Source organism: Heterodontus francisci, chromosome 12 (genome assembly GCF_036365525.1).
Source record: "Heterodontus francisci isolate sHetFra1 chromosome 12, sHetFra1.hap1, whole genome shotgun sequence".
Classification (NCBI taxonomy): domain Eukaryota; kingdom Metazoa; phylum Chordata; class Chondrichthyes; order Heterodontiformes; family Heterodontidae; genus Heterodontus; species Heterodontus francisci.
Window position 1 is genome coordinate 76,274,017 of NC_090382.1, and position 14,188 is coordinate 76,288,204.

Consider the following 14,188-nt stretch of genomic DNA (forward strand, 5'->3'; position numbering starts at 1 on the left):
AAAAAATGTTTTAATTAGTGCTGGGTCAGTTGAGAAGAATTGTTACTTCAAATTCAAAAGTGACAGTTCATCTATTTCTACAGCTTTTAAAAAGATATACAAGTTTGTTTGAATTAAGATGACAAGTGATCCTCAAGTTTAAATCTATTTGTTATGAATATAGAAGATATGTGTAAATTTTATACAATGTGCGATTAATAAAAGTAAGCCTGGTGTATTGCATTGGCACTTTTGAATGCTGTTATGACATTAGTGTAAATTCAAATTACATGACGTTAAAACAAAGAAAAAATGTTGTTTTGCTAATCTGTGCTGGAACGTTCTACAATGCCTGGTTGTACTCAGGCAGCTCCTTGCAGAATGTGCATATAATTGTTGCCTTCTTTAAAAGTAAAATTCTGTCTTTTGGGGCTGAATTTTGAGTGCATGGCATGGGTCTCGGCGATGGCACTGGAAGCGGGTGCCATTGCCATGCCAGAGAAGTGCAGCTGGCCGTCTGCAACCATATGGCGGCCGGTCAGTTAACAGCCTGCAGGCGCAGGGCCAATCCAATGCTCAAGCGGGACGGGAAGAGGCAGGTGCTGGTGTCTATTTCAAAGGCCTGCCAGTCCTACATTCAGTCGTGCCTTGTAGATTACGATCACTGCAGCAGCACTGCGGAGAAACCTTTGCCGCCAGAGTACACCCCTCCACCTCTGCGCCTGAAGTCAGCAGTCCTGAGAAGCCTGGAGGTTCAACCGAGGAATCAAGAAGCAGACCAGGAGGCTGCAGAAAATATGCTGGAGGGAGACACTGGATGGCCCCACTGTTTAGAGATGCCACCCCACAGATTATCCTCCAGGCTGCAAGGGAAAGGTGGGAGATTCTTTTTCCACAGGGATGGTAAAAAGAGACCCTCCCGCCTGATCAAGCAAGCTTGGATGGAGATTGCAGAGAAAGTCAGCAGGCATGGGGTAACCCACCTCTCCCCCCACCCTCCAACCCCACCCCCACTGCCCCAATCCTGGCTGCCATGCCACAAATGGGTCAATGACCTCCTTCGCTCCGCCAGAGTGAGTGCTCCATACCACTCGCCTCTTTGGAGCTTGCATGTGGCAACACGAGATGATGCGCTAATTGGGAAGGGAGTGACCAACCAGGCAGTGGCACTAGAGTGCGGCAGCAGCTGATCCCCCTGTGCATGGTGGCATCTCAGCGACGGTCAGCCTTCTGTCATTGTTTACCCCCGCCACATCTCTTGAGAGCAGACGTATAGAGGAGGCATTCAGGAGCCCCCAACATGGGCCAAAGGGCTGCCACCAGCATTAGTGTTGTGCTATTCTTCGTGGGAAAACTAACAATATCCGTCCTTCTGCTTGCAGGAGAAAGGAGCGCACACCAACATGGAGCAGTCGAAAACTAGTGGAGGCATCCCCAAGATTCGATCTCTGACGCTGACAGAGGAGGAGGTCCTGGAACTGGTTGGCTCCCAGGGCTGCCATGAAATTTCAAATGGCTAGACAGGAGTGTGACCGCAAGAGTGAGGAGTTATAATGCTCATGTGTCTACTCCAGCACATCTGGAGCTCCACATCAGTCATGGTTGGGATGAGGAGATGTGAAGCTCTTAACCCCTAAATATTTGTGTTCTCTCATGCAGGTCTTAGTGGTCCAGAATGATGGTCAGCCACAGAGACCAGGGTCCTGCAGTCTACCTCTGAAGAAGGAGGAATCCTCAGAGGGTGCAGCATCACATCATTCCCCTGCACCTTCCGCCAACACGGATAGATTCAGGATCACAAGCTGGTGAGCACATCACAGATGCGCCCAAGCAGCTGACAGAGGCTATGACAGCTGAAGACATCGACAGTCAGAGGACTGTGGAAGGCCAAGCCCATGCTGTTCCCCAGGCTGATGACGGGCCTCTGGTCTCCACAACACAGAACCTGCAGGAGCTGCAGCGAAAGGTAAGGAAACATCTGACGGAGCTGCCAGAGGCAATGTGCAGCTGTGCGAGGAGATGGAGGAGTCCATCCATGCCTTGCATGCTGCCATGTCTCAGACATGTGCGCGCATGGTTTGCTCCATCAAGAGGTTGGAGACCCTTATGGAGAGCCAGATGCGGCAGGCCACTCAGTGGATGCCAGAGATGCGCACAGATCTGCTCTGCTCCATGAGCTCATAGCAGCAGTGGCAAGACGAGAGGGAGATGAGGGGCCTGGAGTCTCCACCTCGTCCTCATCCTTCTGAGGTCAGCAGGGAGGTACAAGGCGCCCTGCAAGGGAAGAGGAGAGGCTGCCTTCCACTCTGGCAGCTCCTATGAGGGTGCAGGAGTGTGGATAGCGGCTCCTCAGCCCCTTTGCCATTGACCTCAGCTGCAGTAGCCATGTTGACAAAGGAGGGATCTGCACCTGTGCAGGAGCCCCTCAGCATGCCGCGCCCTTTAGGCCTCAGGCAGCATTCACGGGTGTTTAAATGTTGTACTTAAGACCTAATATAATACCAATAAATATATGTCACAGTTACTATTGTTAGTCATTCATGCATTTCTTTCTGCCTTGTCAGATGTCAGCTACACCATTGCTCCATCAGTGGGCTGCTAGTGTTAGGGTAGGCTGCGTTTGGTCAGCTTCTCAGTTTTGTCAGTGCACTCTGTGAAACTGGACGCTGGGCGGTGGAGTGCGTGATGAAGGAAGAAGGTCTGGATTAAGGGGAGTCTTTATTGTGCTGACATTGAAAGGGCAGCAGGATCACAGGAACCGGGTATGTATGAGATTGTCTTGAGCCTCCCTTACGTGTCTCTCAATGCTCCTCGCTATCCCTTAAAGATCGCCCACTACCCTAAGCATCTCCCACCCTTAGAGGCCTTCTGGCGCTGACCAGCAATGGTCTCCGCTCCCCATTCTTCCCCTTCTAGCCATTGAACATGCTCATAATGGCTAACTTCCAGAGGTACCCTGAGGCCTCCAGCTTTACCCAGTCAGTGATCTGAAGGCACGTGATCCCGGTGTGCTGTTTGATAAATTCGAAACGTCCTATAAAATCTCATTCAGGTCTAAAGAAGTTCAGCTGAATTACCTTTTCAACAAGCTAATTTAAAGTCCCTCCACGTCGTAGCAGCAAATCCTCCCTCCATCTTTCCCACCACTCATAAAATGTGGAACCGATGTCAAGACACTGGAATTCTGGAGGAGCACATTCCCTCTGAATTTTTTGTCCCGCTAGTGCCCCCCACCCCCTCCCCCCCACCACAGCTGCCTCCTCTCTTGCTCTTTCAGGCCCAATAAAATTCAATCTTTGGTGTCAGACCTTTTAAAATTCATTCTGAGGATGTGGGTGTCACTGACAAGGCTGCTATTTACTGCATGTCCTTAGTTGCCCTTGAGAATGCAGTGGGGGGCTCACTTCTTGAACTGCAGCGCTATTCAGTAGGGAGTTCCAGAATTTTGACCCAGTGATCCAGTGATAATGAATGAACAGCGATATATGTTCAAATCATCATAGTGCATAACTTGGAGGTGATGGTGTTCCCATGCATCTGCTGCCATTGTCTCTCTGGGTGGTGGAGGTCATGGGTATCAGAGCAGCTTTGGCTGGTGTGCTTTCTGTAAATAGTAGACACTGTAGCTACTCTGTCCTACACCAGCATACTCTGGTTGCAATGGATGTTTAGACGAATAGGTGAAGTGTTGATCAAGTGGACTGTTTTGTCCTGGATAAAGTAGAACTTCTTGAATGTTGTGCAGGTGCAGTCATCCATGGAAATGGAGTGTATTCCAGTATACTTCTAACCTATTACTTGTAGGTGATAGAAAGGCCTGACCTGATGTAATAGCTATGGTATTTATGTGGCTTGTTAATTGGAGTTTCTGATCAATGATAACAGCCAGGATGTTGGTGGTGGGGGACTCAGCAATGGTGATACCATTGGAAAGGTGGTTAAGCTCGCTCTTATTGGAGATGATCATTGCCTGCCATTTGTGTGATGTGAATGTTACTTGCCCATGGTTCTTTTCATGCATTTAACTTCAATGTTCATCACCATTCACGACTCCTCAGATAATGAAGCAGCCTGTGTCCAGATGCAGCAAGATCTGGGCAACATCCAGGCTTGGGTTGATAAGTGGCAAGTAACATTCATGCCACACAAATGCCAGGCAATGACCAACTCAAACAAGAAAGAATCTAACCATCTCCCCTTGACAGTCAATGGCATTACCATTGCTGAATCCCCCACTATCAACATCCTGGGGGTTACCATTGGCCAGAAACTGAACTGGACCAGTGACATAAATACTGTGGCTACAAGAGCAGGTCAGAGACTGGGAATTCTGCGGCGAGTAACTCACTTCTTGACTCCCCAATGCCTGTCCACCATCTACAAGGCACAAGTCAGGAATGTATTGGAATACTCTCCATTTGCCTGGATGGGTGCAGCTCTAACAACACTCAAGAAGCTCAACACCATCCAGGACAAAGCAGCCCTCTTGATTGGCACACCATCCACCACCTTCAACATTCAGTCCCTTCACCACTGATGCACAGTGGCAGCAGTGTGTACCATCTACAAGATGTGCTGAAGCAACTCACCAAAGCTCCTTCAACAGCACCTTCCAAGCCTGCGACATCTACCACCTAGAAGGACAAAGGCAGCAGCTGCATGGGAGCACCACCACCTGCAAGTTCCCCTCCAAGCCACACACCATCCTGACTTGGAACTATATTGCCGTTCCTTCATTATCACTGGGTCAAAATCCTGGAACTCCCTCCTAACAGCACTCTGGGTGTGCCTACACCCCAAGGACTGCAGCGGTTCAAGAAGGCAGTTCATCACCACCTTCTCAAGGGCAATTAGGGATGGGCAATTAACACTGGCCTAGCATCCCATGAATGAATAACAAAATAGTGAACACATAATACAATATTGAATTAGAGAGACAAGGATGAGAAGTCAAATATTTAAATTTCACCTGAAAAAAGCAGCCATCATTCAAACTCATGCAACTTGGGGCTAAGTTTCTTAGTCACTGTCAAACTGTTGAGGGATACTTTCCTATACTGCTCAGATATATCCAGTGGGAAAGTTAACCAAGCATGAATTTTAATTAACTTTAATGTCTAGCCCTCCAAATCAAGTAGAATAATGTAGTTGAGGAAGGAGGGTGTCTGTAGAGGGAAAGTACACTTTGGTCAACAGAACAGAATATAATCACGCACCTAAGGCACTGGTATAACTTCAAGTGATTAAGTTAGTATAGCAGGCTGGGAATATTTCAATCAGGATCATTAGTCAAAAGCTCTGAACTGAGGAGCAGTGGACAGTGCTATCCTTGGCCAACAAAGAGCCATTACTGCAAGGATGACTAGCCAGACTATCAAATAAAGTCCATGCAAATCATTAATTGTTAGTGCATTTTCAATTTCCAACTGCAGATTTCCATTGTTTCCAAAAGATAAGCTATCTAATCACTTTTTACTATGGAATCTTCTAAACAGAGTTAAGTAATCTGTTACAATATTTTAGATATATTGGTAGCAAAACGGTGTTCATGATGTAGCTTTTACCAATCATTCTGTTCCGTTCCCTGTTAGGCAGAGCTAGGATAGCTTCATTGGTTGGTGCAAAGACTGTGAATGTGCCAGGTCTGTTGAGAGATTCAGTCAGTCCTGCTGTCTGGATCGCTCCCACCAGCATACTGCAATAATCAAAAAGCTAATTAAGCGAAATATTCTAATTATAAGATTAATTATATTAATGCTTAATTGAATGCACTAATGGGATCTGTACGATATCTTATCCCAACTGAGAGAATAAGCAGGTGATCCATTGCCAAATCTCTATTACTGCCATTCTGCGACCGACCGAGACCAAGAATGGTGCTGGGATGGCTCCACTCCTTGGTTTTCCAACACTTTGTCAATTGCATGGCTCAAATTGTTAACACATTATATCAGAACTATGGACATGAGATACATCCTACCACTCCGTGGCCAGTGTGTTTGTGCTATATGGACTGCATCACCACAATTGTGTTTTTTATTAATAATTTTACTATTTAGAACTTATTCAAGCCCCTAATGCTCACTCGCTGCTGTGGGAAATAACCAGTGTTATCTTACTCCATACCTGAAGCGATCATCGGCTTTTAGAATGTCCATGATTGTGCCAGCTGGAGGAGTCAGTATCTTATCCATTATCATCAATGAACCATATCTTCCTCTTCTGTCATGTGCAGCAATACATGAGTTTTCAACACATAAAGCCTTAAAGGGAACAGACAATTTGATGGGTCAGAGTCATTTTCTTGATCCAAACTTTATATTCTTTACATCCTAGGCTTTAGTTCCTACTCTGCCAATGTCCTATCTTGGACATATGGTTATGCTTAAAATCGTAACCAACTGCGGTTCATTATCAGTCATTATGTTGGGAGAAAAGGTTCTGATTTTCATTCTAAAGATTAATTTAAATCATTTTATTTCTGGTCTCCCTTTCTATGATTGTGTTTGTAAGCACTGGTAATGGTATGTGGAAATGTTAGTGTGCATTGATATAAAATGTTATGCTCTGGGGAAATTGTTGGGCTGATAGGTTAGTGGGACCAGGCTGCAAGCTGGTGAGTGTAATATTACAGAGTTAATTGCAATATTATCAAGTGCAATGATTCATATCTAAGACTGCTTGAAAATCGCTAAAACTGACCTGAAATTCTCATCTTGGACACAAAATCATTTTATATATAACGATTTATTTTTGTGTGCATAAATCTATATCTAACTATATATACTTTTTTGTGTATATATGTGTCAATCATGATAATAAATGTCACATGTGACATGCTGCAGTGGAGTCTGTCATTTGTTCATCCAAAACTAACTTCATATCCAATAAATTAATTACATTTTAATGTCAGTTTCAAACTGTTTCAGGCATTTACAGAAAATTCTTGGACCCACCACCAGGCTCAAATGTGTCAGGTATCTGTCCTTGATATAACTGTCTCCAACTCCACCAGTTCTGATGAAAGGTCACAGATCTGAAACATTGGGATAAAATTTATGAGTGTGCCGCAAATCGCAGCGGCACTCTCTGCTGTCGGTCTTCAGGCGCGAATGCACCACCATGATAATTTGCATAGGGGCTCATTTAAATGGAGGGGGCAGAGCGGCCATCCCCGATGATGTAGGGGGCAGCTGCTCCATCCCCAGCAACAGCGCCCAGCACCACTGCACAGGTGCCGGCACCATTTTTAAAGGACTTCAAGCCCTTTGAAGAAATTTACATTTTTAAAGGGAACGAAGTGGTGAAATTTAAGTTTCACATTACATAACATCTTCACTCTCCTCACCCACACCCCCAAGGAATTTTTGAATCATTAGTAGCCCATTCGCTCCAAAAAAACTTTGATTCAGATTACCACCTTCCCCCCCCCACCACCAACCTTTAATAAACTTAACTTTCAACCCCTTCCCTCCATCCCCCCCGACCAATCCAAAGAGTTTTCCCCGCTCCCCCCTCTCCTGACCTGAGAATCTCACTCCTCCCCCCTCCCCAGTGTCATGCCTCGGAACTTTGAAGGTATGGGAGTTCAGGCCAGCGGCCGGAATATCAGCGTGAGATGGGCCATCACTACCACATCGGTAATCATTTCTTTATTGTAATATGATTTGCATGTTAAGATGAAGGCCCCACCACTTGGCAGCAGGGGGTGCCACACCAGAGCCCCGCCAGCTCTGGTAAAATACGGTGGGGCCTTCTCAGTGTCGGAGTTCATGGCGGGTCTCTCCCGGAAGAATTTCCCGGGCCCCCCGCCATGACTCCTGATGCTGGAGGGCTCGTAAAATTCAGCTCATTAACTCTGCTTCTGTCTTCACAGATGCTGCCAGACCTGCTGAGTATTTCCAGCACTTTCTGTATTTCTGCCTCCAACTATTGTTCTTCTGCACAGTAATGTATGTAAAAATTGAAAAAAAATGAAAATACACATACGTTACGGTACACAAAGACTCTCAGTTTTTTGCCGCTCAGTGTATCAAGCGTCTGCCCATGGTACAGATATTTGGAGGAGAGCTGATCTTTCACAATGTGACTCAGCAGTAGGTTCCTCACTTCTTCATTGATAACCGTAGATTCCTCTGTATAAAAAACAACACAGCACCCTTAAGATTAAGTATTTCACTTCAACAATTATTTATGTTGAGCCTGTCTGAGAAGCTGACTTTGTCCCTATGCATCTAACCGACTAATAAATACAGGCTTTCTTCATTACTGGGCAGCATTGCACATTTTTTTTTTCAAATAGAGAGGCTGTAGCACTGAATGTCAGACACTGATATGGATTGGTATTGTTCACGTTTAGTGTCAGAGAATCTATTAGACTACATAATAAGCAGTGCAAATAAATTCCTTGTTAAACAGAGACAGATGGGGCTGCTGTGTAATAAAGGCAGCAGATACTGAAACATGGTTGTCTCATGAAAACTTCAAAACAATTCTTCTTGAATTATATCATGCCTTCAGTGTCCAAAAAGACAAGCCAGAGTGGACTTAGACAATTTCTACATTATCACTAATCATTAAGGTGGTCAATAAGTTATGTATATCCACGAGGAACTGAATCTTGATTAATATACACAGTGACCTTTAAAAATGTTCCTTTTAGCCATTAGACTACTCTAGCAATTACAAGAGTACTTTTGTTCTTTGTGCCTTTTTGCCAAACTGATTACCAAACAGGAGAATCCATTCACAGTGCATTCACACCATCACTGTGTGTTATACTTCACACCAACACTGCAGTGATAGTGGAACCAATTTTAGCTATGGCCATCTAGTATAAATAGGGTGGTAACAGCCTGTAAATAGCTTCGGGACAGTTACCACCCTGTTTACACTAGCGCTCTGGCTGTTGACATTTTGGTAGGCATCTCATTTGTGAAGCTGGATTGTCCACCTGTTTCAGGTGGGAATCCCATTTTAATATGGAAATCGGAATCCTATGGCATATATAGGATAGCAATTAAAATTTTGAAGCATAAACCGTTGAGCATGTGCTGCTTACATTCTGCCCATTTATACTAGCATTGAGTGACTTAACCACCAATCCTGAAAGGGACTGCTCGAGGCCATTCAAAAATCAGCCCAAAACCATTTTTTTGTTTGTGGGGCCAGAAGAAACACCAATTTTCTTCCTGGCCCCACAAAGATACTCCACCCTGGCATGCCATCTTCCCCTCCCCCACCAAGGAAACTCCCTCCCTGGTCAGAACTGTTGGCCAGTTCCTCATAGGAGCTGGCTGATTTCCCCTCACCATCGGAGCATCAGTTTGGTGTATCAAACAGCTCACTGGATCCATACAAATGAGGTCTGGGCCTTTACGTGGCTTAGACCTCACAGCAGTGCAGCAGTGGCAACTGCACTCTACCTGCCAACGGCTCTTTATTGTGCCAAATGTTATATTCGGCCCCAGTGTGAACCCAGCCTGAATCTGGAGTCAGAGCCTGGAACCACAGCAAAGTGGCACAAGACTCCTTAGTGGCCTCATTTTGCTTAATTTCACAATTAGTTAGAATCATAGCACAATTAACAAAGCTCAAACTTCTTTGCACAAGTGCTAAACATACTGTGCTAGCAATGTTAGTTCTATGACTTTCAAAACATGAGATGAGTTTCAGTTTCTCAGTTTGAACTGAGAAATTTCACTCTGACCATATTAATTTAAACAAGTTTTAAACTCCTCACCAGTGTGATACCTAGTTGACTAATTTTATTCTACTTTATATGCATACTTTTGGGTAATGAATATTTCTTTAATACATGGAATTCCCATTGATATCTATCTTTTACTGTGTGATAAATGCATATTTATCTCAAACATCATAAAAAAGTAGAAATACTAAGTCAAGTTACAATGTTAGAAATGTGTTTAGTTTAGAGATACAGCACTGAAACAGGCCCTTCGGCCCACCGAGTCTGTGCCGACCATCAACCACCCATTTATACTAATCCTACACTAATTCCATATTCTTACCACATCCCCACCTGTCCCTATATTTCCCTACCACCTACCTATACTAGGGGCAATTTATAATGGCCAATTTACCTATCAACCTGCAGGTCTTTTGGCATGTGGGAGGAAACCGGAGCACCCGGAGGAAACCCACGCAGACACAGGGAGAACTTGCAAACTCCACACAGGCAGTGCCCAGAATTGAACACGGGTCGCTGGAGCTGTGAGGCTGCGGTGCTAACCACTGCACCACTGTGCCGCCCTTTATTCTGAGTAATATACTACAAGGAACTGAGATATTGTAAAAACTGAATAAGTAATTTAACGCACCAAGGATCCTTAGACAGCACCTTCCAAACCCAAGACTTCTACCACCTGGAAGGACAAGGCCAGCAGATGCATGGGAACACCACCACCTGCAAGTTCCCCTCCAAGCCACACACCATCCTGACTTGGAACTATATCACTGTTCCTTCACTGTCGCTGGGTCAAAATCCTGGAACTCCCTTCCTAACAGCACTGTGGGTGTACGTACCCCACATAGACTGCAGCGGTTCAAGAAGGCAGCTCACCACCGCCTTCTCAAGGGCAATTAAGAATGGGCAATAAAATACTAGCCTAGCCAGCGACGCCCACATCCCGTGAATGAATAATAAAAAAAAATTACCTATCAACCTATAGTACTGATGAAATCAGTAAATTACTTCCTCATGTACTACACAAAGGGTTATTTTGATCGTTAATCAAGAACAGCATTGTCCAACCACACTGAGCAATTTAACCTTTTGTACTCTTGCTTTGAAGACTATGCTTGGTTGAATGTTTTTAAAAGGAAAGGACGTAGTCAATGTGGTTTTTTTTCAAAATGTAAACAATGCACAGATTTCAATTACCCGTGAATGCCACATCCTGAGGAGCAAGTAAAGTTAAAGGTTCTTTTCCTTCTAAATGGGAGGTCAGACCAGCTTGTTTGAAGAGGTCACCAATCTTGGTAACACCAGGCTTTTCAGTCAACTCCAAGAGGGTCTTAGCTGTAAAACAGTCAAGATAAATAAATCTTTCAGAACAACTGTAGCAAAAGGTCAACAAGATTTTTTTAGAGTCATATGTTTAAAAGATAGAAAGATTTTTCTCAATCAAAGGCATTATTTTGACAAATGTGTTTTTTAGCTCCATTTGCGGATATACTGCAGATGTTGTATCAATGACTTAAAAAGCACTCTAATACAGATGTTGCATATACTTGTTGTATGTGCCCTTATTGAATTACACCTTTTAATCAGAATTAAATCTGTTTTAATTACCTGGATAAAAATTATGCTTGACAGTAAAAGAATTGAAATTAGTAACATAACAATTAAATTTTCAAAACAAAACTGAATGATGCCGATATAAATAAATAAAATAACTAAAATAAAGGACTTATAACTTAAAATAAAGACCCAAGGAATTATCAGGTAGTCAAATTAACTTTTCTGAGAATTGCAAGCAATTTTTGTTAACTACAGAAACTAGCCAGGTCAAATGGAAAGCTAATATTGAGTGGGCAAGTGAGTGTCTGAGGTTCAGAGGTCAGAAAATAAATCAGAGCAATGGGGGAAGTTGTCAAAAAGTAAATGAAGATAAAAGAGGTTGTGAACTCCATACAAATTGCATAGTACTAAAACTGTGTTCCATAATAAGGCTGGATTTTCTGCTCACTGGTTTTGCATAGATGAAAATTCTAGACTTCTTAAAGTTTGTTTAAAAGTAAAAACTTTTATAATTTGGAAAAAAAAGCAAGTAGGCTGGTGATCTGTACTTCAATGTTTCACAAAAGAAATTCAGGACAGATGGAACCATTCTGTCATCTTGAAATGTCTTAATTCCCAGGAGCTGCAATGTTAATACCAAAGGCTTGAAGCAAGTATTGGATAACTGGCAAATGATTGCAATAGTTTGTCTCCACCCAGTACAATTCTATGGATATACTAGCTTAGATTGTATTGAATCATTTTAAAAATCTGTTTATATTGTGATGTTTTCAAATTAAATAATTCAATTTTACCTGATGTTTGCTTATAGTGGCTTTTAAAAAATCATATGTGTTTACATATTCAGAATTGCATTATGAAGGAACACTGCCCACAGTGTTAGTTCAACAACAATCAATGCACAAGAGGCAGGTCTTAAAGTCAAAGGGACACTTTCCAGATCTTCATAGTTCAATTTTAACTATAGGATGTTTTGAATAACATATACATAATTCTCTACTTATGTGGATAAATGTTACAAATATGCATTCCCGATGTAGACTTCTATAGCTTGACTAGGTGTTCGTGTTCCATGTTCCACGATTTAAAATGATTGATGCCAATCCGTTCTTTACTTTTACAATCATATGATAGAATATCATCAATTGTCTTCAAACACATTACTGCAACTTTTGTGACAAAAATTACATTTGGATTTCTTGCATCTTCTCCCTCCCAGAACCAAAAGGTTTTCACACCTTGACAAAGAAGGGGTTACTAGAGACTTTCAACATAACTTCTGGAAACCTGGGTCCAATTTCACCAATCTGGTTTAATTTTTTTTGAGGAATTTACATGTTGACAGATTTAGGCTATTAAGTAAGATTGTGTCCTGTGGCATTATCTGGTGGATTTTGGGTTAGTTGAGAAATTGGTTGCATTCTCAGAGGAAGAATACTGCTACTAATGGCCATGACTCTGTGTGAGGATTAGTTATTAGTGCAGTCTCATAGGGATTGGTGTTCTTGCATGCAGCAAGACCTGGACAACATTCAGGCTTGGGCTGATAAGTGGCAAGTAACATTTGGACCACGCAAATGCCAGGCAAAGACCATCTCCAACAAGAGAGAATGAAACCATCTCCCTTTGACATTCAACAGCATTACCATTGCTGAATCCCCCTGGTGATTACCATTGACCAGAAACATAATTGGACCAGCCATATAAATACTGTGGCTACAAGAGCAGGTCAGATGCTGGGAATTCTATGGCGAGTAACTCACCTTCTGACTCCCCGGAGTCTGTCCAACATTTACAAGGCACAAGTCAGGTGTATGATGGAATGCTTTCTATGTGCCTGGATAGGTGCAGCTCCAACAATACTCAAAATGCTTGACACCATCCGAGACAAAGCACCCTGCTTGATCAGCAATCAAGCCACCACCTTCAAAATTCACTCCTCCTATTACTGCCGCACAGTGGCAGCACTGTGCACCATCTACAAGATGCACTGCAGAAACCCGCCAAGGCTCCTTCCACAGCACCTTCCAAACTCATGATCTCTACCATGTATAGAACAAGGGCAGCAGGTGCATGGGAACACCACCTGCAAGTTCCCCTCCAAGACATACACCATCCTGACTTGGAAATATATCATTGTTCCTTCACTGTTGCTGAGTCAAAATCCAGGAATTCCCTACTTAACAGCACTATGGGTGTACCTACACCAAACGGACTGCTGCGGTTCAAGAAGGTGGCTCACCACCACTTTCTCAAGGGCAATTAGGGATGAACAATAAAAGCTGGCCTAGCCAATGACACTCATGTCCCATGAACAAACAAATATAAAAGGCTTGGTCTATTTAAAAAAATCATTCCAGGGGATTGGATGGCACAGTATATTTCAATACTGTATTTTGACCTCTGGGAAAAACATGCAATTTTAACTGGGACAGAGGTGATGGAAGGTTGTCTTTCCATTAAGTTTGTAACAGCCCCTAAGTTAAGTGAGTATAAGCAATCATTATTTTCTGCCTTTGTCCACCTCTGCTAGTGAATCAGTGCACCCATTTTACATGACAATTCCTAAGCTCTTCTGGGGAGTTTTGACAAGCTAGTAGCAAATGAATGCAAGGAAGCAATGCAAGCAGGGCTGGTAAGCCTTTAAATATGGCACCAGCACCTGCTAAGGAGTCATCTGATGCTGTATTTGGTGTCTTGCACCTGGCTCCCGCTGCATGACTGGACAGGCCCTGTGCCTCCATAATGCAAAATGGCTGCCTGCCAGTGATTGCAGTGGGGCGGCCGCACACATGACTAGTGGAAATGGTGCCGATTTCTGGGTCACTGCCAGAACCTGCAGTGGGCTCACTAAATGCATAATTTGCACCATGACAGTATTGAATGAGCATTTTCGTATGTTGCAAAATACTTTATTATATGTCCCTTCATTATTGATCATCTAAC

General features: G+C 43.4%; 1 protein-coding gene across 1 annotated transcript in view; it reads right to left on the reverse strand.

Annotated features, from left to right (window-relative positions):
- Positions 1-14,188, reverse strand: part of tgfbi (transforming growth factor, beta-induced) — a 77,945-nt gene that overhangs the window by 10,439 nt on the left and 53,318 nt on the right. Inside the window, exons 9-12 of the mRNA XM_068043659.1 lie at positions 10,883-11,020; positions 7,969-8,114; positions 6,106-6,242; positions 5,544-5,674 (exon numbers count right to left, since the gene is read on the reverse strand). Of these exons, the coding sequence (XP_067899760.1) occupies positions 5,544-5,674; positions 6,106-6,242; positions 7,969-8,114; positions 10,883-11,020 (552 nt within the window). The remainder of the gene's footprint in view (positions 1-5,543; positions 5,675-6,105; positions 6,243-7,968; positions 8,115-10,882; positions 11,021-14,188) is intronic.